The sequence below is a fragment of the Zerene cesonia genome, chromosome 7 (genome assembly GCF_012273895.1).
Source record: "Zerene cesonia ecotype Mississippi chromosome 7, Zerene_cesonia_1.1, whole genome shotgun sequence".
Taxonomy (NCBI): domain Eukaryota; kingdom Metazoa; phylum Arthropoda; class Insecta; order Lepidoptera; family Pieridae; genus Zerene; species Zerene cesonia.
Genome location: NC_052108.1, coordinates 4,060,206 through 4,087,702, shown reverse-complemented (window position 1 = coordinate 4,087,702; position 27,497 = coordinate 4,060,206). Strand labels below are relative to the sequence as shown.

The following is a 27,497-nucleotide window of genomic DNA, read 5'->3' as shown; positions in this document are numbered from 1 at the left end:
ACGCACACATACACAAGAATAAAATACATAGCTCAGTATCGCTCTATCGCTCAATAATATCCTAAAACAAAACCACACACTGAAAACTGTGTTCCATATTTCCTTCTAAACCATGTATTACATTATTTCAGAATTAACAAAAAGATGCTGTTATACGTAATGAATCCTTCGAAATTCCGCGCGTGTCAGTTCCTCGTGAGATACCACGAAAAGCGAGGCGACAAAACCATTGTATTCTCCGACAATGTGTTCGCGTTACGACATTATGCCGTAAAAATGAACAAACCATACATCTACGGGCCGACCTCGCAAAACGAAAGGATACAGATTCTACAAAACTTCAAGTTTAACCCCAAAGTAAACACCATATTCGTCAGTAAAGTCGCTGATACGAGTTTTGATCTACCGGAGGCCAATGTGCTTATTCAAATTTCTTCGCACGGTGGTTCTAGGAGACAGGAAGCGCAACGATTAGGTAAATAACGTATATATAATTTAATTTAGTACAATACTCTATCACCAGTATTCCCGAATGATTGCAAAATCTTTGTACTAAAACTTGTTAATTAAGTTTTATATAAACTTTTCTTAATGAAAATACATTCACATCTCTTAAATCAAAGAGAAATGCTAAGAAGAGCTTTCAGATACTTAATATTAATGTAAAAAACATTCAAGCATAAAAATTCAAACAGTTCTTTAAAATGTAGCTTTGTCTCTTTATTAAAAATATACGTTTTTTTACAGGTCGTATTTTGAGAGCTAAGAAAGGCGCAATAGCCGAGGAATACAACGCATTCTTCTACACATTGGTATCACAGGACACTTTGGAGATGGCATATAGCAGAAAGCGACAAAGGTTTCTTGTCAATCAGGGTTACAGTTACAAGGTGATGCATATACAAGCAAATGGAAAAATGAGACATTCATTTTATTTGTGTTATAAATTTTATAATTTTGTGTTATTTAAAAGGTGATTACAGAATTGAAAGGAATGGACCAAGAACCAGACTTAATGTATGGGTCAAGAGAAGAGCAGGGTATGCTGTTACAACAGGTTAGTGTCCAAATTATTTGTTGAAGCTTAATATAGCTCAAATTTATTTAAACAAAATGTTTAGTACAAGTCTTGCAATTGTATTGTTTTCATAGATGCTACACGACATTCAATGCTGTTTCCTGATTAATTGCTCTATTAGTCTGTACTTCATTATTCAACAATACGATATTAATATATACACAATATATTAAAATAGATTACCCATAACAATTATACATAAAAAGGAACTTTATCTAAAAGAATAGCATAAATAAAACTCTCTTCTGAATCTATCTACTAAATACGTACGCCATTGTATAAATTCTAATAAACACCTAACCTAATATACTCAACCCTGAGGCCGTGGGTATCTATGCAAGATTTCCCTGTTTATGAATGTAGTTATAAATTATAGATGTTATTGTAACAATATTGCTGGCTAATACAATTTGCACATAGCTTGGGTGATGTGAGGAAAATAAATGAACAATAAACCTCCATTATCATAAATTCTTTCTTTCTCCAATGTCATACAATTGTTTCACCAATAACCAGTTCGCTCTTTGGATAAATTTATTTGTAGTGCCTTGTAATTGTAAAAAAGCCAACCGGATCTGTTAAAAAGCGGGCGGCTAACGATACGGGCGGCTGCAGGTGCTGGCGGCGTCCGAGACGGACTGCGAGGAGGAGCGCGAGGGCGCGGTGGGCGGCGTGGCGCGGCGCGGCGGCGCGCTGTCGTCGCTGGCCGGCGCCGACGACGCGCTCTACCTGGAGCACCGCCGCTCCCACCACAACAAGCATCCGCTCTTCAAGAAGTTCCGCTGCTGATGTACTACACTTTGGCTCGTAATACCTATATTGAGAGGTTAAATAGTGTAATATTAAATGTGAAAAATTTATAAAAAGAATACAAACTCAGGGATAACGTTCGTATACGTACCAAGGGTTAAAGACTTTTTGGTATCGGTTCAGCTCTTCCCGAGATTATCGCGTTTAAACAAACTCTACATTACATCTCTAAACTGTATATTTTTTTATATTATTAGTTTTTTTTTTATTTGAATAAAAATCTAAACTACTCTTTAAAAAAGGTCTATGATCTCCATAAGTAATAACAAATCATAATTGAATTATTTTTGTTTCAGGTGTTTATGTGTGTCCTTGTACTTGAGCAAATTATTATAAATAATATTAAATGTTCGAAACAAAAACAGTTTTTCATTTACACATTGCCTCCAATTATACACCATAATTTCTTATTTATACCATAGCTATTATTCTTTACAGTAAATCGGAGTCGAACAGCGGCGTACCCGAATGGGCTATTATAGAGCTGCAGGGTTTAGTGCAAACGAAAAAAGACCTTATGTCAGGGCCTACCGTGGTTGGAGATTTGCATTATTTTAGTAGGAACAAACATCCAGTGTTAATTCTTGGTCATCATGTTTTAAATGGAAAAGAAATAAAACTTGAACAACCAATGGCAGTAATAGAAAAAGAAACTGTTTGTGGTAAAACCGAGTATAAAGTAAAAGCTATTGTTAAAAAGAAATTACTGTTCAAGTCTAGGCCTAAACCAATTATATCAAATGTGGCTGAAAGAGTGTAAAGAAATAAAATTTTATATGGACTAAGTTCTCTTGTTTCATTTCTTGTCCGAGTTCTTTCGTATATTTTTTCTGAATACACAAATTATTGCGAATACTTCATTATTTATAAAGATATGACATGTTAATTATCGTATTTAGTATAATTCTGCATCTTAACTTAAAAGTTAATGGAAAATAAAATAAATTACCAAACAATAGAGTTAAGTGCAAAAATGTGTAAATAATCTTGAATGAGAATGCAAATACCAGTTTTATTTAAATTTGATAGGAACATTGTTGGTATATTAAACAAAATTAAAAAAATATTTATGAAAGGCACTTTATTTCCTCAAGAAACAGAAAATAAGTTATTGCTATGCTTAAATATAATAATAAACTAATAAAATTACGTCTAAATAAGCCTAGTTGTCTTCGAAAACAAATTGGTAAATTAATACCACAACTAAAAGGCAAACTTTATAAAAAAGGAATGAATTGCACCAACTACATTAAATTATGTATAAAGGTATAGGACAAAAGTTGGCGAAAAGAGCGCGCATCTTTTTAAATATATCAGGTTTTTTCAACCAAAACATAATTTAAGAATAAAATATTACTTAAATAGTATAATTCGACGTAACAATGCCGCGCGCTTTTCAACGTACCTAAGTTTGTCTTTTACCTTAAAACAAATGACATGGTTTTCTGATCAAAGGAAAAAATCAGTACATAACTTTGGCTGAAATTAATTCTAATTTACATATGAATTGTTAACTAATAAACATCTAAACAAACACATAAACAATTTCATCTACAACATAACAATATAATCTATGCCTTAATATTAGACACCCTTTAAATTTCATAACACTGCTTAAAGTACGATTTTTCAATACATGCACAATATGAAAACAGCAGTCTTCCGAAAATTTCATACTTATTAAATTAATCAATTACATGGACCGTACTTTCATTGACGTCAAAAGATTAATATTAATATAGTCAGTAAATTCAGTAATAATATATTTAACCAATTTTTTTTTTTGTTAATAAAAGTACCGTCACTTATTTATTACAATTTTAAAACAAATTTAACGCTTCAACACCATTAATATATGTGATAATAATTATACTTCCACAATCACTCAATATAACATTAATTCTGATTATATTCTAAACGGAGACACCACAAATCAAAACAGTCAATTGTGTGCATATATCCTTATTTACACTACACGTACACCAAAGGTGTTAAGTAAGAGAAGTAAATACCAGACTTAAGAAAGGAAAGAAAGAATACATTATGAAAAATAAGTGAAACGTGATAGTTTTAAATAGTATGAGCGTAAAAAAATTAATGGCATAATGATATGAAAATATTGCCACAACTTTAAGCGGCATCTAGGGCCGCTCGCAGCAATTCCTGACCCTCGACCGAGGTCCAGTACTCCACGAGCAGGTCTCGCTCCGACTCGAGGCAGGAGAGGAAGGCCACCTCTCCCTCACGAGACTTCTTTAAGCCGAGAAGACGTTTCTTCAACAGGACAGCCTGAAAGGAAGGAATTCGTTAACCAGTTAATTATATCCTGTTAGCACCAGCGCGACCTATGAAAAGTAAAACAAGCGATAATACGTAAACATATAACTATGTGCTAATACCTATATAATAAAAAAAAATTGTGAGAGTCGAGAACGCTTCGGCACGAATTGGGCCAGCTCGCACCGAGGAAGTACCACACCCCCACAGAAAACCGGCGTGAAGTAGTGGCATGTCACTGTGGTTCGTACGGTGAGTGGGGGAGCCGGAAGTCCGTTTCCTTTTCCTCACCCGTCCCAGTCCATTCCTTCTTTCCAGACGTTAATTCTTAAATTACACGAATATATAACTAACTAGCTAACCCAGCTAACGCTATTATGCCTTACTCTTATCATATTATGAAATATATAATAGTATGAAAATAAATGTTGACCGATTCTTAGACCTATCTGATATGCACACAAAATTTCATGAGCATCGGTCCAGCCCCTTCGGAGGAGTATGGTAGCTAACATTGTGACACGAAAATTTTATATACATCTAGAAGAGATATACCTTTTTCCTATGTTATTCTGGAAGAACTGATCGGCTATCTTGAATGTATTAAAATCATTCAATGCAAGCATTATTTAGAATCTACACTATTTTACAAACAGTACGCTTTATGTCTATGAAATTTCGAAGTAAAACTTATCTTATCGATATAGGTTACGACCTAAATAAATAACTCTAACAAATGAGAATCGTTAAGCAAAATGTGTAGTAGACATATGATTGAGCAATGGTCATATTCATCAATTTTCTATTTATTACGTTAGTTTTATGTGCGGAAAGTAGCGACAACGACGAAACTGCTTTATATTATTATGGCTTAGTGAGTATACATCTATAATATAAAAGCTAAGTCAGCTTTTTATTATTTTATTACGTAACAAACGTAAATAACATTATTGTGTCTGTATATGACAATGTTATAAATACATCAAAACATCTTCTGCGTTTACTTAGTTTATACTAAAGTGAAAAAATTTGCACAATCAACACGAGACGGGATGAGAACGTTCCAACGAGCGGGTCAAGGATTGTCGATTCTCTTTAAAATGCTATAACGTAATGTTTGATTTTATTTAGCTCATTAAGTATAAAAAAGCAAACAATTAATCCTTACTAATATTATAAACTACAGTTCACATAAACCCTAGCTAATAGCACTGTCATAAACATACATAAATATGAAGCTAAAGAGTGGCATAGACTACATTTTATCGCGGCAAAACATCTCGTTCCTAAGCGAGTTTCCTTCGATTACGCAGACGAATCTACAATGGAAGTTTCTCACTGGAAGCGAGCGAAAAGGTTTAAACAATATGAATGCATCAGGAGGAGAGCGAGCGCGGGCTCCCGCGCTGCGGCGAGCGGCAGGCGTGCTCCGCGCTGGTGGCGCGCTACTGGCGGGCGCGCGCGCTGCTGCGCCTGTGCCGCTGCGCGCGCCGCCTGCGCTGCGACACGCCCGCCAGCGCCGACAGGCTCATCGAGATTAACAACCGCGCGTATTTACAGGTGCAATTTATGTTTTTGTGTTTTTTTTTATCATATTACTTATAATATGCGTATCTCATTAATATAATGTTTGAGCGCGTTCACTAATCTTATACCTTTAAACGAGCATTTAGTATACAGGGGGTTTCGGGGGCGATAAATCGATCTAGCTAGGAATTTTTTTTAGAAAATGTCATATTCGTGTTTTTTTTTCCTGACATCTATTGGTGAATAATAATACTATTTTGCTTCGTAGATAGCTGGACAACTGAAATAATGTCATATTCGTGTTTTTTTTCCCTGACATCTATTGGTGAATAATAATACTATTTTGCTTCGTACATAGCTGGACAACTGAAATAACACATAGGCACTTTTTATACCGATATTCCTACGGGATACGGACTTACGCGGTTTCAACCGCGGGTCACAGCTAGTACTTGTTTTAAAAGAGATTTTTTTTTAGTATTATCATCATAATCATCAGCCCATAAATGCCCACGGCTGGAACACAGGCCTCCTATGAGGATTCAGACCATAATCCACCACGCTAGCCAAGTGCGGGTTGACAGATGTTGACAGGTATCACATGTCGTCGAACTTTTGATTCTTTGTCATGTCGGTTTCCTCATGATGTTTTCCTTCACGGTTTTAAGTAGTGGTGATGTTATCTATAAAAAAATAATCGCCAGTTTCGCTAATTTCAGTTCTGTAAACCTACAACGGATTGGCCCGAATGTACAATAAATGACACTCCGCTTACCGTCGAAACATCGTACGATAGAATGAATCCAGACGAAATCGAGAATTTACACCATGAGGAGCGCCAACTGACACCGCCAAATATCGTACTCAGTTGTCGATGTCGATACCCCAACTATTGGAAGTTGAAAACGGAAGAAGAAACAATTTCCACGTATCAGTGTTCCTCGCTACCATTGTGTAAATCAGGTGATTACTGCGGCAACGTAGACAACGACTCGCTTGCCCTGTACCAATCCTGCTTGTGCCCGAAGAATCACATATGTGTGCACAATGGCGGAATTTCTCACATACAAATATCGGAACTGTTGTACCGCGGAAAAGGATGGAAAGCATACTGTCAACCGATCAGCGACGATTATTTGTATGATTACTGATGAAGTATAAAAAAACCAAGGAAAAATGCTACAAATTATTCATAACAATGAATGCTTTACTTATAAATTGTATTGAAATAATGTTTTAACTAATAGCGTTTACTGAATAATTTAATTTTCAGAAATAAATATAGAAATAATATTTTCGTTTTGTTAAAATACTTGTACTTTGTTATATAACTATTCTCTATGTTCACAGCTCTTTTAAATCTATTTAAAAATGCGGAAGTTAATAAAAGGCATGCTGATTTTTATAGTACACCTATTCTATTCTCCTAAAACCTTCTATTATATAAACATAGAGGCCCAAGCCCTCACCACCACCAGCTCAGCTGACCCATTTATGGCATAAAAAAAGAACATGGAAAGAAATAATCAAAGGACAACAGCTAATTGAATCTGTATGAGTACAGACATAGATTAAGATCCGGAAAAGCACAGAAGCTACCATATACCCGAGTAACACGCGGGTATACATGTAGGAGGTCACGTCCAGCTTGCACACTAACCAAATAGAGTATCACATAAAGAACTATATTTTACCAATCATCATCATTATCAGTCCATACATGTTCCCACGGCTGGGACACTGGCCTCCTATGAAGGTTCAAACCATAATCCACCACGCTGGCCAAGTGCGGATTGGCAGATGTCACATATCGTCGAACTTTTTTCCTTCGCCATTTTGAGCAGTGATGATGTTACACAAAAATTTAATTTATTTCCTGCACTTTCGCCTGGTCGCGGACACCAGACTTTTATCGATAGTTTAAGTCCGAGGTCCTCACCACTGAGCCCCCATTGCTTTATTCTACCAAGACTAGTATAAATTACACTCACATGTGTGGGTTGTATTGCAATATCCTTAACGATATTGCGCACTTGCTCGTCGAAGCGGAAGGGCCACAGGGTGCGGGACACGAGCCCGCCGCGGAGCGCTTCCGACGCGGAGATACGCCTGCCGAATATCACCAGATCGTTCACCTGAAATTATTATTTTTTTTCATTATTAGGTACTATTCCTGAAAGGTTGTATAATTTGGACACAATTATGAAAGTTAAATTGTGATGCCATTACTTTTGGAAATCGCATTTATTAAATTCAAATAATACTGTGAGTAAATGTTTGAAATTGTCTGGGAAACTTGGTTGGCTGACAAAAATGACTTACTATTTTCCTAATAGACCACATTCTCATGCCCCGGCATCGCTCTGATTTACCCAAGAAACCAAAAAAAAGGTAATAAAAACGTAACGGTAAAGGAATTTTTAAACCTACAAGTTACTTTGTGACATGCAAAAATCTAAAACTTTCATCTGCATAATATTAATGAATGTTAATTTACTTTAAATGGAGACAAAAAAAGATAATTTCTAATTACTAACTGATTGACCTGAATTGATCACAGCTACATTCACATTGCTTTCTACCGCTCTGTACCATTTTAGTATTTTTGCATAATAATGTAAGCAAAGTATGTGAAATACTATAATAAGGTACCACACTCCACACAAGACTGGCGTGCAATAATTGAAAAAATTGTGCAAATTTCAATAGGCGTTGCTGGTCGCTAATCATCACCTAATCCACCAGTTTCTTTGCCATATAAGGGAAACAATTTAAAAAAAGACCATAAAAGTACTGACGAGTGGGTGCGGCAGCGCGCGGTGCGGCGCGGCGAGCGCGGCGGCGCCGGGCAGCGAGGGCGCGGCGGGCGCGGCCAGCGAGAAGGTCGCGCACTCGGACGCCAGCGCCACGTCGCACAGCGCCACCAGCGCCACCCACGCGCCCGAGCACGCGCCCCACACGCCGCAGCACACCAGCTTGCGGTGCCGGCTCACCGTAGCCAGCAGCGACCTGCGGCACCACCACCCACATCAAATACGATGAAACGCTAGCATTCTATTGTCTACGAAAAGCATTTTATTTTCGTTTAATTAGTCATTGATGTTCCATTTACATCATACTAGCTGCGCCCCGCGGTTTCACCCGCGTAAGTCCGTATCCCATTGGAATATCGGGATAAAAAGTTGCCTACATGTTATTCCAGTTGTCCAGCTGTCTGTATGTACCAAATTTCATTGCAAGCCGTTCAGTAGTTTTTGTGTGAAAGAGCAACAAACACACACACATCCTCACAAACTTTCACATTTAATATTAGTAGAATAGTAGAATTAGTAGGAAGTGGGATTACAGTGTCACTGTGAAAAAAAATCTTATTTAAAGAAGATAATATTCCAACATACAGAAAAATTACAGTTCTATAAAAATCATAATGACAAACGCTATGCATATGATTTAATAAAATAATGCTAGTAATTTCATGGTCAATTTTATTATACATGTATGTATATTTCCTATTTCCAAAACCAGATCTATTAATAGCATTTCCAAACATCATTCATATACAATCAAAATAAATTTTTGAAGCTTATGTTTAATATAAGATTTACTTTTTAACATCCCTAAGGTCAGCTTTCATATATGTATTAGCATTATAAGAGAAATATTCACCTCACAGATTCAGCAAGTTCATATGCATTTTTAGTTCTTATCTCACTATTTTCATCTAAAAGTAAACTTAGATCCAAACTGGAACAAAGAGTACCACACTGAGAAGATAACAGGGTCACAGAAATATCATTATTTTCATCAATGCTTTTAAGAGCTTGTTCTAGCTCCTTCAAAACCTGAAAGAGAAATATTTTATTAATACTTAATTTGAGAAGTGTTTTTTTATAAATTAACTATCACGAAATATAACTTCAACAATACACACCTCTACACTATCTTTTGACCCTGTTTTTTGTAAACATATTTCAGCCAAATGTTGGTCTATTTTAACGGATACAAACTTAAAGTTACAACTTAAAGTATTAGTAACTTCATTCACGACCTCCTTTTCTTCAGGTTTCAATATTTTTTTCTGCTTTGCAGGCTTATCTACTTTTGCACTATCTCTTTTTCTTTTATTCAGAGCAAGTGATAGTTTTGAGTTAAGTTTTTCTTTTATAGATAAACAATCTTCTTTATTGATAAGCTCTGTCTTTACATCTGAAGTCACTGTATTTACATCCAACATAAATATGTCTTCTGATTGGCTTTGAGTGTCATTGTGATTATTGGTCATACTTTGTTTCTCTGTTTGGGGTACAGGAGCTGGTTTTGAGCTTTGAGAGTTTCCTTCTACATCACTGAGACGTCGAGGGCTCATACAACTACTAGAATATGAACTAGAGGAATGACGGCGATAAATGATAGAATCATCAGCACTGTGAGTCTCAAAATCCTCACAAACTGAAGGTGACTTTACTGAACTGCTCAAGGAGCTTCTTTGCTTTCCCCCCAATATTTTTTTAGCATCGCCATCATCATATCTAGCATCCTTCTTTCTTTCTCTGAATTTCATTTCCTTGCCCTCAGGTGTGGAACTCTGTATCTTTTTTATAAACTCAGCTTTAGTCTTCACATTTTTTCTGCCTTTTGGAGCTTCTGGTGTTAATTGATATATCATATTTACTGCACCTTCATCCATCAATAACTTATCAACTTCTGACAGTCTTTTATTTTGTTTACTATTTCTTGGAGATGGTTTTTTCCACTGTAATTTTGATGTGGGACTTCTAGATTTATTTCGCTGAGGTGTATGCTCAATCTTACCTTTCTTAATAGGTGGTTGATCTTTATTTTGATGAACTTCTTTAGATTTAGAGGGTGTCTTAGATTTTGTAAATGTATCAGGGTTATCAGGGTCAAAGATTACCTTTTTTTTAATCACTCTACCTAATCTCTTAGGTGGGCTTTCATCTTCACTTTTAACTTGTTTTTGAGATGTATCCTCACTAACTGTTGATTCTACAGATGATCGTCCACTAGGTTCCTCACTTGGTTCTATATTCTGTGGACATTTCTTATCAGAATCTGGAGGCAATGATTCACTGTCCTGATGATCTTTATTTTCTGGCTCATCATCATCCCAATCCATAACTAATACATTAACAATATTATCCTTCTCCTGTACTTTATTCTCTACATTTTCATTTGCAACAGATTTATTATCTTTGTTTTTAACACTTTCTTTTGATTTATTTTTTACTTTCTTTGTAGACCGTCCATGTTGTTTGAGCATTGAAAGTTGTTGTAATGCTTTCTCAGCTTCATTTCCCTCAATATAAGATTGGTCAACATCATTTCCTTGTAATATGTCCAGTAATTCTTCCTTATTAAAGACCTCTTCTTTAGCTGTTGCATTATTATTTTCTACATTACTTGTCATGTCAGATGATTGAAGTACATCACTTAGTTCAATGTTTTCACCTAATTCACTCAAAATATTATTAGAATTATCAGTTATTAATGTTTCCGATTCAATTATAACATTTTCATTAACATCATTATCATTTTTTTCTATCAATATTTCAGTTTCAAAATGCACACCTTCATTTATTGTAGTAGATGAAGCACAGAATTCCACAGTTGACCCTAATTCCAAGTCACTGTTTTGATTTTTGTCATCACATACTTGAGCTTGGTCTATGATAGATCTTTCAATGGTGGTTTGATCCTGAATTTCATTTTCAATACTATGTTCAGTTATATTGTTTTCAGTGCCTATTTCTTGTTTATCTATAGCATTTTCATCAGCAATTACAACCTGATCGGATGATACAGTAACATTTTCATCCACAATTTCAGGCTCGGTAACTTCAAGCAATTTTTTAGGGTCCTCATTGTCAAGATCTATATCAGATTTAGGCTCAATAATTTCTTTATCGATAGCGCTTTCTACAACCGCTTCTTCTAACTCTTGTTTAACAGGTTCTTCAATTTCAAAATTTTCACAAATCTCTAAAATTTTGACTGTGGGTCCTGAATTTGGTACACTCTCCACTTCTGTTGTGGATTCAGCCACATTATCATCACTGTTAGTAATGCAGTTAACTCCATTTGACTTCTGACATACATCCGATTCGACGTCGTTTGTCGGCAATTCCTCAGTTACGGTTGTTTTCATGTCATCAATAGTAGAATTTATAACAGGATGCTCTTCAACAGTTTCCATTTTTACTTCTCGTGTATTATTGTTTGTGAACGTTGTTAATTTTAGTTTATCATATAACCTGGTGTTGATAAATAAATCAAACAAACGTAAATGCACTTACAATTTTGGCCTACATTATCATTCAAGCACATAAAATAAAACGTTGAAAAATGAAGATACTTCTAATGTAAAACAAAAATAGAAAGATTAAAGAGAAATTGAACAACACTTATTCTCTATTTTTTTTCACTACTTTCGTCCATTTCGGTCAAACTCGAAGCTCCTCAAAAGATTAACTTCAACCATAAAATATGTGGATTCTTTTTTATGCCACTCCACTATGCTCCACAGATAACTCAAAACAATGAAGGCAATAGGTAGTCCTTTCGTACATTTATATTTACATAAATAAGAAGTTGTCTATGGCCTTATTATAGTCGTGTTGTTTCAATTATTATTCATATTATTGTATTGTACAAAGGAGAACAAAATAATAGTGAGAAACTCCGAATTGATATTTGTGATAAGTCATTGATTATTGTGTAAAATATTTTCAGTCTACAAAGTCTAATAAGACAGAAAGATTATTTGAATATTTATAAAACTTAAATTTTGAGTTAAAGAGGTGACCTAAATAACAGCTTTATAACAAGATTCAAATTTGATTTTTCAAGAGCGAGAAAATATTACAAAAGGATTTAAGTTTTATACGTCCTAGTGACTTATATGTTAAATGCAAAGGAATAAATAATTTACACCATAGTATATGCATAATATAAAAAATTCCACTTAAATTTAACAATAATATTTTGTTATTATGGAGCAAACAATAAATTTTTTATAACAGAGAACTTATTGCCATTAATATAGAGACAAAGCTATTAATATATTTTCTAAATGAAAAATATCTGCCAAACACAACCATAATGATTATCTGTTATCTGTTATCATATATTTATCTGTGAAAATATCAATGGCCATATTTGTTATTTTGACAGTTTTGACGGTACATATTTTACATATTTAAGCATAAAAATATGTAGCATTAGTATATTATTTACTCCGTGAAATATATTTAGACGGAACTCGAAGTTCGTAGTTCATAGATCGTAGTTAGTTCGTAGATCATTTAATCTGTTTCTTCATCCTTTTGATAAAAAGTTATAATGAATATTCTTCCAAAGAAAAGGTTTATTTTTGAAAGATTTCTTACTATTGTAGTGAATTTATTACTCTAATAATATACTGTTGACTGATATGCGATTAAAACTGCCAATAAAACGTTGTCCTTTAATCACGCTATTTTCAGGTGGCATGTGCGGACTAAGGAAAATATAGCTAGAGTCAGACGTGACGAAGCCGAAGCAGCGGAAAAAGAGAGACAAGAAAAACGGAGGATTGACCAAGCTGACCGTGAATTGCGTCTTAATATTCTAAAGCAAAAAAGCAAACAAAAGTTAGATAATTTACATACTACTTTCCCAACAAATGATACTCAAGAAGTTGAAGCTATAACACAGGAACATGTTAATTTGTTTGCTGATATTGAACATTCAGTTAGTACTACCAATAAGGAACATGATAGAGAAGTAACTGAAAGGAAAGAAGAGTATGAAAAGAAGATTGGGTATTTAACATATCTTGGACAGGATACAAATGAGGCACTTGGGAAGAAAAATTGGTATGAAGTATTACCCGATTCATCAAGATTTTGTAGACCTGACTACATAAAGGATACTTATGATAAATTGGTACTCAAAGATGAAGATGGTAAACCGAAGACAAAAGAATGTGATGTGAAAGATGGAGAAATTAACTGGAAATCTAAACAGCGACATGACCCAATTAATGCATTCAAAAAATATTGTAATTCAGAAAAAACACACATGGAAAATAAAAGTAAAAATAAAGCAGTTGTTGTGACAAATTCAAAACATAAAAAAGATTCAAGCAATAAATCAGATAAAGAAATCAAACTTCAGAAGCTTCGAGAAGCAAGACTTAAAAGAGAACAAGAAGAAAAACAAAAGACTGTTTTATTTTTAACTAAATTAAATGGTGGTCCAACAGTGGAAGATAAAGAAAAGCCTAAAAAACTAATGCCAAAGTACAATTCACAATTCAATCCAGAGCTTGCAAGACAAAATTACAGATAAGACACAAATACTTTTATAGTCAGAGTACCTTCATCTTCATGTCCTTCCCTTTTCCTGTCCCACAAAATAAATTAGTAAAACTGTTATTAGGAATCTCCTTAAAATCAAAAGTATTTGTTTGTTCATTGTAAGCTCAAGATTTATGGGTTCTGATCAATGATCGACAGATGGGAACTTGAAAGTAAATATTTATTGATTGTGCAAATATAAGTTTATTTTATAACATAATATTGTAATAATCCTTTATGGTCCGTTATAGTGTGAGGTAAATAAATTATTTATAGAAATCATTATGGTATTACTTTAGGGGTAAATGGGTTAATAGTGCTAGTGGCAATTTGTCTTCCAAATTTGTAAATGAATAACCAAATGTTTCACAAAAAACTTGCAAAAATCTTATTACTAATGGCCCTTCATTACTGTTCTCTGAAGTTGTTATTCTGAAAACAAAATTACATATGAATTACCAGTTCGTTAAAAAAAAGAATAAGCCTATTAATTCATTTAAAAATTAACTAATTTTATGTATGAGAATATAAAAAAAAATCAAACACAACTAAGCAATGTGTGTTCTTTCTTCTCATTATTAGGAAAGAAAAATATAAAAGCAAAAAACCAACCAATTGCAAATTGGACTCACACACAAATTGTGTTAAGCTATTAGATAATAGTAAAACACCCAATATGTATGTATATAATTAAATATTAATTTTAATCTGTTTCGTAAATGTTATATTTTTAGGAAAAAGTAGCCTTTACATATGGAAATATAGTGTTGCATACCTGTTAAGAGTAACCACTTTTACATATTTGCATAAATAATCCAAGAATTCCTCCATATGTTCTGGTTTAGATTGACGCAATATTGTATAAGCACCTATGAGCAATGGATATCCGTCAATATTTTCACCAGGTTTCCTTGTTATTAAATCACCTTAAAAAAACCATTCAATTTCATTACATGGAGGCAAATATTTTATTCATTCAGATATTCAACTCACATTTCAAGCAAAATGTGAAATTTTAACATGTTTCATAACATCATTTTTTGTTTTATCTTTTTAGTATTGGTGCAAATTTTTGGTTGATACATAATTAATTTACATAAAATCAGTTAATATTAATGGTACTGTTCTGTTCTTATATTTATAATGATCGTAAGAAATAAAAACGTATTTATAAAATAAGGAGGCTAATTCGTAATTTTTCCTACTACAAAGAGTACTTTTCTTTATTAAAATAAAACGTGTACTTTAGTGCATGACAAAAATAAAAAATTGTCCATATGTGTGCTATGATTTTACAAATTATCACACTCATAACAACACAGATATCTAATAACGTGAAAAATAAGGCTAGGTTTTATCTAGTCTTTTTTTCATATAATATTTATCAATGTTTAAAACGTAGTATTTTACCTGTAGTAGAACACAGTTGCAGTTTTGATAACTGAGCTATCAAAACAAGGGCTATCATGTGACCCATATTAACACTATTAAATTCTGCTGGATTTTTAATATAAATTTTTTCGAATGGTTTGAATTGCCCACACCTTACTAAATATTGGTCAAGCTCTCTTATCAAAGCTAAGCAATTCGGCTTAGATTCTAATTTGTGAATTTTTTTCAATTCATTGATTAAACACCTGTAAACGAAATGACCATATATTAAAATCAGTAAAAAATAAGTCTTTTCCGTTTCTAAGCATTAATTTTCTCTTGGTTTTAACTTACTCATTCATCGTTCGTAAAGACGCCTCTAGATGAGCGGAATCAAATTTACAAGTCGTGTTTAACTGGTATGCAATATGTTTTCTTAACAATTGCAAATTTCCCACAACTAGCAATATATCTGCAATCTGCTGGAAAGTCTTATAATTTTTCAGAGTTACTTGTTCTATTTCTTTCAAATCTACATTTTTATTGATAAATATTGTTTTCTCCTGATTTGTACGAATAATATGTTGTATTTGTTGAAGCTGGTTTTTTATCATATGGCCATACAATGTATCCAATCCGTGTAGACCAACCACACCAATGGCTTCATTCAATTTGGAGAAAGTTTTTGTGTTCACAATTTCAGAATTGGTTTTTATGTCAAACCAAGCTACACACACATTTATGTACGTACTAACTCTGAAAATAACAAATAAATTCTAATTACATAATTTACACAATACCTATGGACACCCTGCCTATAAATGCATGTAAATATATAGCTTTCACTAGCTTTCAGCAGCTTCACAGATGTAGTCGAATGAAATTTTCCTCCCTCCTAACAATTTCCAGTCTCAAAAATCATACCATAAAATTGCTGTGTTGCAAGTTAATAAGACTTTTTATAATAAGCTCAAATAAAATTATAGCATTACCTAGCATCGATCAGTTGCGAAATCTGTTTCGCAAGGCTTCCCATAAAACCCGCTGATGGTCCATATAACGCCACTCCCTTACGTATGCTTATTTCTTTAGCAACATTTTCATTTATCAGTGTTGAAACCTGTTTGTGATTACAAAGTTCAATAATAAGATATGTTTAAGTGATTTTCAACCGACATCCAAAAAAACAAGCTTGTACATTCGACTATATAAATCGAATATAATTATTATTTTATTATCTAGCCACTGAATAAATAAATTCTCGATATAACAAAATGTCGAGCGTTTTTAAATTGACGATTGCCGTTTGTAAACGGCACAATTATACATTTGCCTGCGACATAAATATATAAAATAGTCAAACGACTTCTACTATTATTACTTACTTACTTATTTAATGCAATTAAAAGAACCTTACCTGTTTTTGCCATATCCTTAATCCATGAATATTTATGTAATCTTGAATATATTCCAAAGATCTTTTGTAACCTTCCATGCTATCAGCCAATTTTTGCAGTCTCGAAATTAAATTGTTAGGTTTTTTCACTTGGGGCTCAAGGAATTCAACAAACTTTTTGCTTACATGTTTGTCTAATTCTTTTAGTAAACCTTCTTCCAAAAGTTCTGCTGGGTCAACTCGTATAACACCAACCAGTGTAGATCGCATATCTAAAATACCTATATTGCCGAGGGGGCATTAATTTATGTTGCAGAAAAATTTGATATTTCCTAGGTTTAGACCAAAGCTATCATTGCGATTATTATGGCAGGCCACAATTTTTTTCAATTTAGTACTTCTTAAATATAATTATATTATTTGGGCTATTTTAAATAACATTAAACAAAAGTTATAAAGGAAAGAGAGACTATTATGTAACATTCGAACATATACACAATACATATTCATAATTGATATTTCACAATAAATACTAACATATAAGAATTGACATCTACCGCCTTCTGTTTTTAATATGCAACTAAATAAATATACATTAGACTTGCCTGTAGTGAATGTCGATGCGGAATGCGTAAGCCTAGCTACTTCCATTCTGTGATCGAGTTGTGCATAATCTCTTAACTTTTCCTTATCAATACGTGTAGGCAATTCTATAATGGACCATGTTTGTAATTCAATTATCTTCTCAACTATACTAAATACCATCTCTGGAATTATTTGTAACACCTTTTGTATGTACTTAATGAGTTCATTGCTGTAATATTGGGAGACTGACACTAAATCCTCACTTTCTGCTTGGTTTATTCGCAAAAGTGGGATTTCCATTGCACTTGCTAATTTTAGAAATAATGCTCTTAATCTGCTTGTGACAGCTGGGTTTTCCTTAATGCGGCCTTGCATGTATTTTGTGTAAAGATCAATTGTGCACCAAGCATAACTAAAGTCGGCTACAGTTTCTAAAGTCACCAATGAATCCTCTTTTAATGAAGCAGTTCTGAGGACATTTTTTAAAGCTTCTTTCGTTTCAGTCAGTAATTGGACAACTGTAGAAGTACTCTTTATGCCATGAAATTCTTCAACATCATCTAATACTTGTATGAGTCTTGTTACTTTTTTTACTGACTTTGGAGTAATTTGTTCACTGAGTGAAGATACCTGCTTGGCAATGTTTGAAAACCAGACTTTCAATTGTTCGTTTTCAGCAACTTTTGTGAATGACTTACTGCCAGTGAACAAATCAGATAAGTTGTTTAAAGTCTCAAGTGCAAGATTTTTATTCATATTCCAACTTTCGCTTCTATTGTCCAGCAGATTTTTTAAAAACTCTCTTACTTTAAGCTCTAACTCAGCCGTACTTATAAGTAACTCTAGCAGTTGCAGTGGATCATAGCCAGACTCTTTTACAACCAAATCCTTCATTTGTTTACTTCTCTTATTGTTGTCAAAAAATATAACATCAGTGTTATGTAACAAAAGCCATCGTAATACATGGTTTGCATTCAATATTACATTAAGTATTCTATTCACATTATCTAGTACAAAGTCATCAGTCAATGTCCCCTCCTTAAGTAGCTGCTGAATTTTTGTAATTAATATTGGCACAGAACTACCTCTTTTTGAGAATATTTCTTTTACCATTTTATTATTACATGTATTATTGAGGCAGGTTTTAGCAGCCTTGAAATGTTCCCAGTAATCAAAAACACTTAGACTTACTCCCATATATATTGGTATGACCCAATTACAAGGAAAAAATTTATCAACAATTTCCCGCATTTTTGTCATATCACCATGCAAATAATGAGGTGCAAAAAATAAGCACACTACTAACATGCTAGCCTGTGCAGATAATGCAGAAGCTTGATGTTCGGGTATTGTATAGACTGACAACTGATTATAAATGTCTTCTGATCGCAATTTACCAACAACTTTCTCAACAAAGTCAGGGTGAACTGGTACACGACTGCAGAAAAAATATATTAAAGTACATATAAGTTGGTATGGAAACAATCATTATTATAGTAAATAGGTGCTACATAAGATACATTCAGTGTGTAGCTTGGTTCAAGTAGTTTTAAGTTTACTTCTTACCAATGTTCAAATTAAAATCTTATTTCTTAAACTTCAAAATCACAAAACTATTATCTTGAAAAAATTAAAAATAATTAAGTACCTGAAATATTCAACAGGATAATCTGATGGTCGTTTTCCATGCACTTGGTCATAACCAGTGTCCCTGAGTAGTTTACAAACATCATCCACATTAGATTGAGATTGATTTGTGCTGTATCGATAAAATGCAACCAATAGTCTCTCTCTAGCAGCACCCGGGATATACAAATCGCATAATAAGAGCATTGCACCATATAAGTACAGAGATTCACACTGGAAATTCAATAAATTTTTATATAATAGATTTTCCTATTACAGATTATATATTCTAAAGTTTTTCATTTAAGAGATTTTGAAACAAACACAAAATTAAAAACTATTTGAATTTATAATAAACTGCTTGTATACAATGAAATGTAAAAGAAATAAATGGGTTTGAAAAAACCCATGGCGGTTTTATGTTATTAAAAAGTGTGTGCAAAACCCACCTGTCGCAAATAACACACTTTTTAAATTGAAAAGGGGTTAGCACTTAGCAAATAGCAGTAAAAAAAATTTAATAAGTGTAGATATATGAGTGATTGGACAAGTAGTTTTTAAGCATATTGACTCTATTCTGATTTAGATAAAAAGTGTATTCTCTACATCATAAAGTTAAATACTCACAAGTAATTGTTTTCCTTCTATATCTCTAAGGACAGTATCCATAGTTTGTTGAATGAAAGCACCATCATGCAATTGCTCAACAAATGAATTTAAATCAACAATGAATTGATAAATATTTTCAAACAGTAAATAAAAGCGTGTTATCAGCTCCAGATATTTTTCTTTTAAGTCATCATCCAAATCTTGAAGTTTCTATAAAATAGAAATCAATACTGAATATATAAAATAATAATATACGCAAATTTATGTATCATACTTAAAAAAATACATAGTATCAATAAATACCAGATTTGAGGAAATTTTCTTTTCCTGTATGTCTGAAATTTTAAAGTAGCTAAAGTCCATAATTACATCTGAATATCGCTGTTGTGTTTCCTTGTTCTCAAATCTAAAATGAAGATATTACAACACATAAGATGAATATTATACTTTATAAAAACAACTTTAAAATAGTTTTTTTTTGCAAGTTCATAGCTAGCAATAAGACAGAAATAAAGATCTATAGTAAAAGTTTGATAATTACAAATACATGTACGGAATGTGATCTTTCAGTCTTAATATTTCAGCTAATATAGCATTTCCATGAGAAACTATTTTCAACAAATTTTGGGCACAAAGATTATCTTCTGCTAAAAATACCCTCATTATTATGTTTTCTGATAAATAATTTAATAAAACACACGAGGATTAAGATAACTTTTTTGTGTAACATAAAATTATGTTAAAAGAGTAATTTAGTAGTATGGAACATGGATGTTTAGTTGTATTGTTGTGAATCAAATGTCATTGTCATATTAAAATATCAACTGTCGTCTGTCACAATCAAAATGTATCCGACACAACCTGACACATTTTTTTTAAAGATTAAATGTATCTGATACATAACTACACCCAAAGACAATAAAAACATGTTTAAAACAATACGTGTTACTGAGGGAACAACTCCTTTAACTGGTAGTCGGGGTGGTGCCCGCTGCTCGGTTCATTGTCTGTCCTTCTATCGTCGGTCCTTTTCACACAATAAAAAGTAGCTTAAATCCTTTCAGTTCCTATTGTGTCTGATATAACAAAAAAATACATACAGACGAACATATAACCCTTTTTTTCGTATTTGAAAGTTGATTAAAAATTACGAATTTTCTTTTATTTCTAAATACAAAGTTTCGCATTTACAACATTAGTAAGGATTTTTTATTTGTTCTCGATTGACACTTGACAATAAGTGTGACAAGAACAAGAACACTGAACAGTGATGTCATGTTATTGTAGTTTGGTTTTGTTTGGTTCATGATTGAGGTATCAGCCAGGAAAGTAATGCTAAGAAAATAAAAAGTATTTCAAAAATATCGTATTCAGGGGCCAAATTGATGATTTTTTGTAGCGGCAATCATTGTTGTAAAGATTATCAATGACTTGTTATGAATGTGTTGAAAACTGAGATTATTGATATATTTATTTAAAAAATTATAAATTGAACACAAATATCCATTAAAATTAAAAAAAAAAACACGTGCAATTTTGTGAACAAATATGGCTTCATCTCTATTTGGTTACGAAACCCTCGTGCACGCTTTGGCTGGAGCAACGGTTGGTATATATACAAAATAATAATGTTTAAATATCACGACATAACTATATAAGTATTACGTATTACATACTCTAGTCATGAGAATATTATCATTACTTATGAACAATTTTATTTATAATGAAAAAAAATAATCCAATGAATGCACACACAGCTATGCATGTTGATATCATATTTTTTTCATTTTCTCAGGGAAGTGTTGTGGGAATGGCAGCATTTTATCCTTTGGATACACTGCGGTCTAGACAACAAGGTAAAATATTAGTTTATAACTTTTGTAGAAACATAGAATGGGGAATTATAAACATATTAAATTACGAAAAGTTTATTTATGAAATAAACAAAGTAATGACCATAATTTATGAGTAATTTTGTTTGTTGAAGTTGAAGAGTCCAATAAACTACAAGGATCTGTGTGGGAGCTTGTGCTGAAATTGGCGAAAGAAGAAGGATTAGAATCATTATATCGTGGTCTGTGTCCTGTCTTGCAGTCACTATCTGTTTCAAATTTTGTTTACTTTTACACTTTTCATGGGTTGAGACGATCTTCAGTAAGTAAATCGTCAGCTTTAAAAGATTTGCTTTTTGGTGTTGTAGCTGGAAGTATCAATGTATTAATTACATCTCCCTTATGGGTTGTTAATATGAGAATGAAATTTGATAAGAATTTATACAACAGTCTTTTTGAAGGACTTTGTGATGTGTTTAATAAAGAAGGTGTAAAGGGATTATGGTCTGGTACTTTGCCATCACTGCTATTGGTGTCAAACCCAGCCATACAATTTATGATCTATGAATCTATAAAAAGAAACTTAGTGGCTATGAAACGTTTCGATACTTACTCTGCCTTCCTTACTGGAGCTATAGCAAAGGCAATTGCAACTACTTTAACTTATCCTATTCAACTGGTGCAGGCAAGGTTAAGAGTGGGTAAAAGCTTAAAACCATTGTATGATGAGGTTAAGTCTAATCCTTTGGTTTTATTCAGAGGGTTGGAAGCAAAAATTATGCAAACTGTTATGACTGCAGCATTAATGTTCCTTATTTATGAAAAAGTTGTGAGATTGGTTTTGACAATTATGAGAGTCAAAATAACAAAAAAATGAAGTTTGTTGCATTTTGAAACAGAAAGTAAATTAATGAATATGTAAATTCATTGTCTCTATACCAATTATAGAGTTATGGATGCTCAATGTTACACAGGTTACTTTTATGTGGTTGAGGTTTTTGAATGTTTTCTTTTGCATTACATATTTATTTAAAATATTTGGGAAGCATAATATTTATGCTAGTATGGGAATGGACAATTGTTACAAAATAATATAGAAATAATAACTTCATAATGTAGAAATAACTTCAACCAATGAAACATTTACCAAAGAGTAATAACAAGAATTGTGATATGTTACAAAGACAACATTTTATATATGCAGTTTGCACTAAATATAATATTTTACACTATGCATTAAATAATATTTACTATTACTGCATTGTACTTTTTTTGTGTAGTTAATTTAGTTTGCAAATGTGATCAAGTTATAGTTTTATATAATAATTATTTGACATGACAATTACTCTTAATTATTTTTGTTGTTGTTGTTTATTATTGTGTTAAAGGTCTTATTCCACAGATCAGTTCCTAAATAGGATTTTTATTAGTTGCAGTGAGAGACTAATTTCATAAAATTAAAAATATTTTTGTAAAATTACATCTCATAATTGTTTTGAAGAAATATTAACATAGTAGATTTTGCTTTATTTTTTTGAAGAATGTGATGCGAAGGTTTTTCACTCCATCATAATATTAATTCCAACACTATGACATTGTTCTGTAATACACAAGTATTGCTTGATATTAAACTGAATGAACAAGTATTTCTTATGTATACAAAACAAAATTACAGAACAACCCAACAAATGCAAATTTAGTACTGATTATTGTTGTTAGATGTTGATAATGTTCAGTTAAGTATTTAACTATGAAAAAAACGAAAATTCATTCATTATAAGATGTAGTTTCTATAAATATTTCTATTTGTACAAATATTATATAAATAGAATCATTATACTAATGTAGACAATAAATAAAAAATACTTTATCATCTTTATTTTAATTTGCTATATTTACTGTGATTCATAATTTGTGATTTCGTTAATATTTATTTAAAAAGTAGCATAACTATGCTCTCTGTTCTTGTCATGCCAATTAATAAGTAATATTATAGCAATTTACTAGTGTGATGTTGTCAAGACAATCAACTCATGTATATAAGCATAATGTAAGCATAATTCTACACTGGTATCAGTTAAAAAAGCTTACTAACAAGTTCACTGTAGAGTACTCATAGATTTACAAAATATTAGTTTGAAAATATGATAATTTTGTATGCTTTAATTAAATACCTAAATTGGACATGGATATGGAATTATTTGTATAAAATTCTATTGGATATTTTTTATTTTGTGAAGTATTAAATAAAGGTGAAGTGATTTAAATAAAAACTTAAAACATACAAATTATTTTATTGACAGTAATCCAATATTCAATTAACAATTGTGTATTTAATCTGGGCACTTTTCATATCATCGGAGGTGCGCTGAACAATTTCAATGTATGAATCAACTAGTTTTTGTAACTCTTCATATACCTAAAAAGATGTAAATCATAATTAAAAATATACTTAATAAGTATAAAGAAAGTAAGTAAAAAGTATTAACGGAGGTTTGTTAGCACATGCTCCCAACACAGGTAAGAATGATGGACCATTTTGAAATTTGGGTTATAGTGGCTTTGGCTGAAACACGATTCTAAAGGTGTGTAAAATACTCATTAGCCAGACATTTAGAATGACTTCTAGGATTCTATGCCAAACTTCCATAAATTGTATAAATTAATAATTGATATTGTCAATCACAGGTTTAAAAAAAGTAAATTAAATGTTTTTTCATTTGCCTTTTTTTAAACCTGTATTATTGATTAAAATTACCAGCCAAAGCCACTTTAATCCAAACCTCATAATGATCCAACACTCTTAACTGTGTCGGGAGCAGGGGGTAACTTTCAGCTTTTATAAAAGAGCAAAAGTGGGGTTCACAGGCCCTTAAAATACTGTACAAGATTTTTTCTATTCTTAAAAACAATTAGTTACCTCTCTGGAGGGCTGGTGGTGCGTGTGGAGACGCAGCTCGGCCAGCAGCAGGTCGGCGAGCGCGAGGGGCGCGGCGGTGGGCGGCGCGCCGGGCCGCAGCGCCACCAAAACGCCGCGCAGTGCGCCGCAGCAAGCCGCGCCCGCCTCCACCACGCGCCCGCCGCGCAGCAGCGTTCGCACGCAACCCGCGCCGTCCACGTCCTAATTATTGTTATTTTTTTATTAGAGAAAGCAAAGACGTATAAATTTACAAATATAAGCATAAAACCATCTTATTAATATCCAAGCCTTTCGCAACTATAACCCTGTGGGGGGGTGGAGAAGATCTTTTTTTATGTCACATTCGGCAATGGAGCTGGTGGGACGCCTGATGGTACGCGCTACCACCGCCCATGAACATTTAGAGAGGCATAAGGTCCATTGCAGACCTTACGCTTCTACAAATGTATTGCCGACTTAAAATTGGAAAGTGGTTAAGAAAGGATTGGCGAGAGGAATAAAGGAAAGGACTGGGAAGTGTATGGAAAAGAGAAAATAGTCTATTAGTATATTGATAATCTATTAGCACTAGTATATTTCATCTTACCATAAATCTTAGTAGGAACCAGCGCGGTAAAAATTGTCCTGTACTTATTATCCTTTTCGTAATTGCTAAAAGTGTTTCCCGATCTGCCTCTTTCAAGTATGGGTACAAATGATCGAAATCTATATTTTCAGATCCTGCAATAAAGAGATTGAAATATAGTAAAAAAAATTTGAATATATATTATCATATTATATTTAACATGATACAGTTCTTTTTCTCACTTTGTAAAGCTTTTTGAACTGGGTCTAAGGAATCTGGATCTTCTTCTCGTAGTTCAGCAGCTAATTCATCAGGACCAATAACCTGAAATACAAATTTTGTTATAAAATGAAAGACAAAATTTAATGTTATGATCATTCAAATTCGGAATGACATTGTCTTATCTGAAGTGTTAATGCGTCTATAAGACTGGTATACAAATTGCAAAAATTTTCTCAAAAAAATTGACAAGCATTGTTTAAATGGATTGAAAAGAAACCAAAACTTGTCATCGCATATTACTCAAGAAGTTGAATATAGATAGACGGAGACCGTTTTTCTTTTCCTCACCTTTCCCAGTCAATTCTTTCTTTAACCCTTCCCCCTTAAAAGCGGCCAGCGCATTCGCAAAGGCACCATCTCTGCGAATGTTCATGGGCGGTGGTGATCGCTTACCAACAGGCGAACCGCTAGTTTAGTAGCCCGCTATGACATAAAAAAAAAACAGTAACCTGTGTGGCTGTGAGGTTGGGCGCGGCGGGTCTCGCGAGGAAGGCGTGCTCGGGCCTCGCGAGGCGCAGGCACGTGAGCGCGGCCGCCAGGTAGCGCCGCCGCAGCGGGGAGCCGCCCCGCTCCGCGCCGCACCGCGTCGCGCGCTCGTACATCACCGCGGCCGCTGCATGTTTGTATCAAACGTCTTATACTGAACTTTTCATTGGAGGTGGATTACCTTGTAGTGGTGTCTTGTGTTTTAATTATCATTTAAATCGGTGAAACTGGTGATCAATATTTTATTTACATTTGAACCGGTATAGGGGTATTGTAAGTAAATACTAAATTACAGTAGCTATCTATTACAACTATGTTAAGCAGAAAATAGGGAATAATAGCTGGAACAAACAAACAACGATATCAGCGATTTGCCACAAAATATACCCTATGCATTTATATAGTATAACTCATAGGAAAGTCCCCAACCTTTGCGATAATGATGACGGGACACGCTTAGCGCGTACAGAAAGTCATAGTAGGGGTTGTCGTCGTGTGCGTCGTGCAGCTTGGCGCGCGCAGCCGCTGCCTTTTCTGCTTCCTCGCTCAGCGCGCTGCACCGCACTAACGCGCCTAGTTCTTTGCGCTCCGCTATGAAAAATATACATTTTTACATGAGTTTTAAAAACTGAAACGGGGGGGGAAGAAGTCCGAGTGGAGGCAGAGCGATCGCCTAGTACATATTAATTTAATGTAATATAAACTATTGTGCACACAACATACCGAGGGTAGTAAGAAGCGTGGCGGCGGCTGCATGTCGCGCGTGCGGCGCCGGGTTGGCGGCCGCGGCGCTCAGCGCGCGCTCCGTGCGCCCGCCCGACAGGTGCCACTTGAACACCACCCATTGGAACATCGCCTGCACGACACAGATATTACATTATATACATTACTTTTGGTATGTTCTGTTTTGCTTATTTATCAGTAGAGTTGGAATATGATAAATAGTGTAGATATAAAAAACCTGTTAAATTGGCTATATATATGTTACGTCAATCTATATTATGAAAAGTTATTTAAAAAATTATATAAATCAGTAATAGACACTTAAAAATAATTTGATACGTTTCATTGGTATGGATTTCCAAGCAAATAAAATTTCAAATTTATCTTGACATTGTGATACAAGTTATAAATAAGTTCAATTATGCGTGTTGGTGAGTTTAAAAAAAAGTATTTAAAAAATGATAAACTTACTAAATTTGGATCATCTTTGTCAGCGATCGAAATAGCTGTTTCTGCAAGACGGACGACACATGCGCCAGCGTCGTGTATTTCGAAGAGTTTAATAACCTGAAACGAAACCAATCAACAATGTCAGTCATCTCCCTCTATCCTATATAATCTATAGCATTATTTCATTTGAAAATAAAACTTGTGTCTGCGACCCTCTGAACCAATATCTCCCCCATTATCTGAGTAGCGTTTCCACAATGTAACTCCAAAGGTGCTTAAAAATGCCTGTCTAATAAAAGTGATCGACATTTCCATATACCCACTTTCATGTAATACAGCACGAGCGCGTGGTGGTGCGCCAGCCGGTCGCGCGGCTCGGCCACGAGCTGGCGCAGGAACGGCTCCGAGCTCACGCCCTTTGCGGCGCGACAGAACGCTGTGTACGCGCCCTCTGCGTCCTCCAACTCCAATAGCGATAGCCCGAGGATGAATTGACCTGAAAAAAAAAAAACATTTAATACCTACATACAAAATATACCGTCTATAATATCCATAAATGCATTAAATGTCAACTTACGTGAGCATGCGTTCCACTCGCACCAC

At 33.7% G+C, this 27,497-nt stretch overlaps 8 protein-coding genes across 13 annotated transcripts in view; 5 read left to right on the top strand and 3 right to left on the bottom strand.

The window, feature by feature from the left end:
• LOC119840753 (general transcription and DNA repair factor IIH helicase subunit XPB) overlaps positions 1 to 2,463 on the top strand; it is a 7,778-nt gene extending 5,315 nt beyond the window's left edge. For 2 of the 5 annotated variants that reach the window (XM_038367485.1, XM_038367481.1), the window contains exons 12-16: positions 132 to 475; positions 748 to 890; positions 974 to 1,057; positions 1,694 to 1,868; positions 2,185 to 2,250. In XM_038367485.1, the coding sequence (XP_038223413.1) occupies positions 132 to 475; positions 748 to 890; positions 974 to 1,057; positions 1,694 to 1,867 (745 nt within the window). In that variant the 3' untranslated portion in view covers position 1,868; positions 2,185 to 2,250. Of the gene's footprint in view, positions 1 to 131; positions 476 to 747; positions 891 to 973; positions 1,058 to 1,693; positions 1,905 to 2,184; positions 2,251 to 2,326 lie in introns of those variants that run through there. The other 3 variants (XM_038367484.1, XM_038367486.1, XM_038367483.1) reach the window with 3 other exon arrangements.
• Positions 1 to 2,673, top strand: part of LOC119840763 (chromosome transmission fidelity protein 8 homolog) — a 9,996-nt gene extending 7,323 nt beyond the window's left edge. The window contains exons 1-2 of one of the 2 annotated variants that reach the window (XM_038367500.1): positions 1,775 to 1,904; positions 2,327 to 2,673. In XM_038367500.1, the coding sequence (XP_038223428.1) occupies positions 1,867 to 1,904; positions 2,327 to 2,648 (360 nt within the window). In that variant the 5' untranslated portion in view covers positions 1,775 to 1,866 and the 3' untranslated portion in view covers positions 2,649 to 2,673. Of the gene's footprint in view, positions 1 to 1,774; positions 1,905 to 2,326 lie in introns of those variants that run through there. The other variant, XM_038367501.1, reaches the window with a different exon arrangement.
• A 279-nt stretch (positions 2,674 to 2,952) lies between these two features.
• Positions 2,953 to 12,253, bottom strand: LOC119840751 (muscle M-line assembly protein unc-89). Its single transcript, XM_038367479.1, has 5 exons — positions 9,624 to 12,253; positions 9,359 to 9,534; positions 8,491 to 8,701; positions 7,684 to 7,827; positions 2,953 to 4,177 (listed from the first exon to the last, which is right to left on the bottom strand). The coding sequence occupies exons 1-5, from the start codon at positions 11,904 to 11,906 to the stop codon at positions 4,019 to 4,021; spliced, it is 2,973 nt and encodes a 990-aa protein (XP_038223407.1). The 5' UTR covers positions 11,907 to 12,253; the 3' UTR covers positions 2,953 to 4,018.
• LOC119840762 lies at positions 4,187 to 6,890 on the top strand. The gene is made up of 3 exons (XM_038367499.1): positions 4,187 to 5,039; positions 5,546 to 5,725; positions 6,412 to 6,890. Exons 1-3 carry the CDS (start codon positions 4,947 to 4,949, stop codon positions 6,841 to 6,843), a joined length of 705 nt encoding a protein of 234 aa, XP_038223427.1. The 5' UTR covers positions 4,187 to 4,946; the 3' UTR covers positions 6,844 to 6,890.
• A 748-nt stretch (positions 12,254 to 13,001) lies between the features above and the next one.
• Positions 13,002 to 14,328, top strand: LOC119840759 (leukocyte receptor cluster member 1 homolog). Its single transcript, XM_038367491.1, has 2 exons — positions 13,002 to 13,074; positions 13,195 to 14,328. The coding sequence occupies exons 1-2, from the start codon at positions 13,052 to 13,054 to the stop codon at positions 14,039 to 14,041; spliced, it is 870 nt and encodes a 289-aa protein (XP_038223419.1). The 5' UTR covers positions 13,002 to 13,051; the 3' UTR covers positions 14,042 to 14,328.
• On the bottom strand, positions 14,238 to 20,456 carry LOC119840749 (WASH complex subunit 5). The gene is made up of 11 exons (XM_038367478.1): positions 20,178 to 20,456; positions 19,940 to 20,042; positions 19,655 to 19,846; positions 19,050 to 19,261; positions 17,422 to 18,839; positions 16,838 to 17,097; positions 16,413 to 16,540; positions 15,775 to 16,176; positions 15,460 to 15,686; positions 14,825 to 14,975; positions 14,238 to 14,481 (listed from the first exon to the last, which is right to left on the bottom strand). Exons 1-11 carry the CDS (start codon positions 20,297 to 20,299, stop codon positions 14,340 to 14,342), a joined length of 3,357 nt encoding a protein of 1,118 aa, XP_038223406.1. The 5' UTR covers positions 20,300 to 20,456; the 3' UTR covers positions 14,238 to 14,339.
• A 155-nt stretch (positions 20,457 to 20,611) lies between these two features.
• LOC119840760 (peroxisomal membrane protein PMP34) lies at positions 20,612 to 23,682 on the top strand. Its single transcript, XM_038367492.1, has 3 exons — positions 20,612 to 21,241; positions 21,432 to 21,492; positions 21,624 to 23,682. Exons 1-3 carry the CDS (start codon positions 21,185 to 21,187, stop codon positions 22,343 to 22,345), a joined length of 840 nt encoding a protein of 279 aa, XP_038223420.1. The 5' UTR covers positions 20,612 to 21,184; the 3' UTR covers positions 22,346 to 23,682.
• A 60-nt stretch (positions 23,683 to 23,742) lies between these two features.
• Positions 23,743 to 27,491, bottom strand: LOC119840757 (nuclear pore complex protein Nup160 homolog). Its single transcript, XM_038367490.1, has 10 exons — positions 27,472 to 27,491; positions 27,218 to 27,390; positions 26,916 to 27,011; positions 26,445 to 26,577; positions 26,151 to 26,312; positions 25,685 to 25,848; positions 25,196 to 25,277; positions 24,975 to 25,108; positions 24,389 to 24,589; positions 23,743 to 23,887 (listed from the first exon to the last, which is right to left on the bottom strand). Exons 2-10 carry the CDS (start codon positions 27,221 to 27,223, stop codon positions 23,783 to 23,785), a joined length of 1,083 nt encoding a protein of 360 aa, XP_038223418.1. The 5' UTR covers positions 27,224 to 27,390; positions 27,472 to 27,491; the 3' UTR covers positions 23,743 to 23,782.
• Between the last annotated feature and the right edge of the window lie 6 nt (positions 27,492 to 27,497).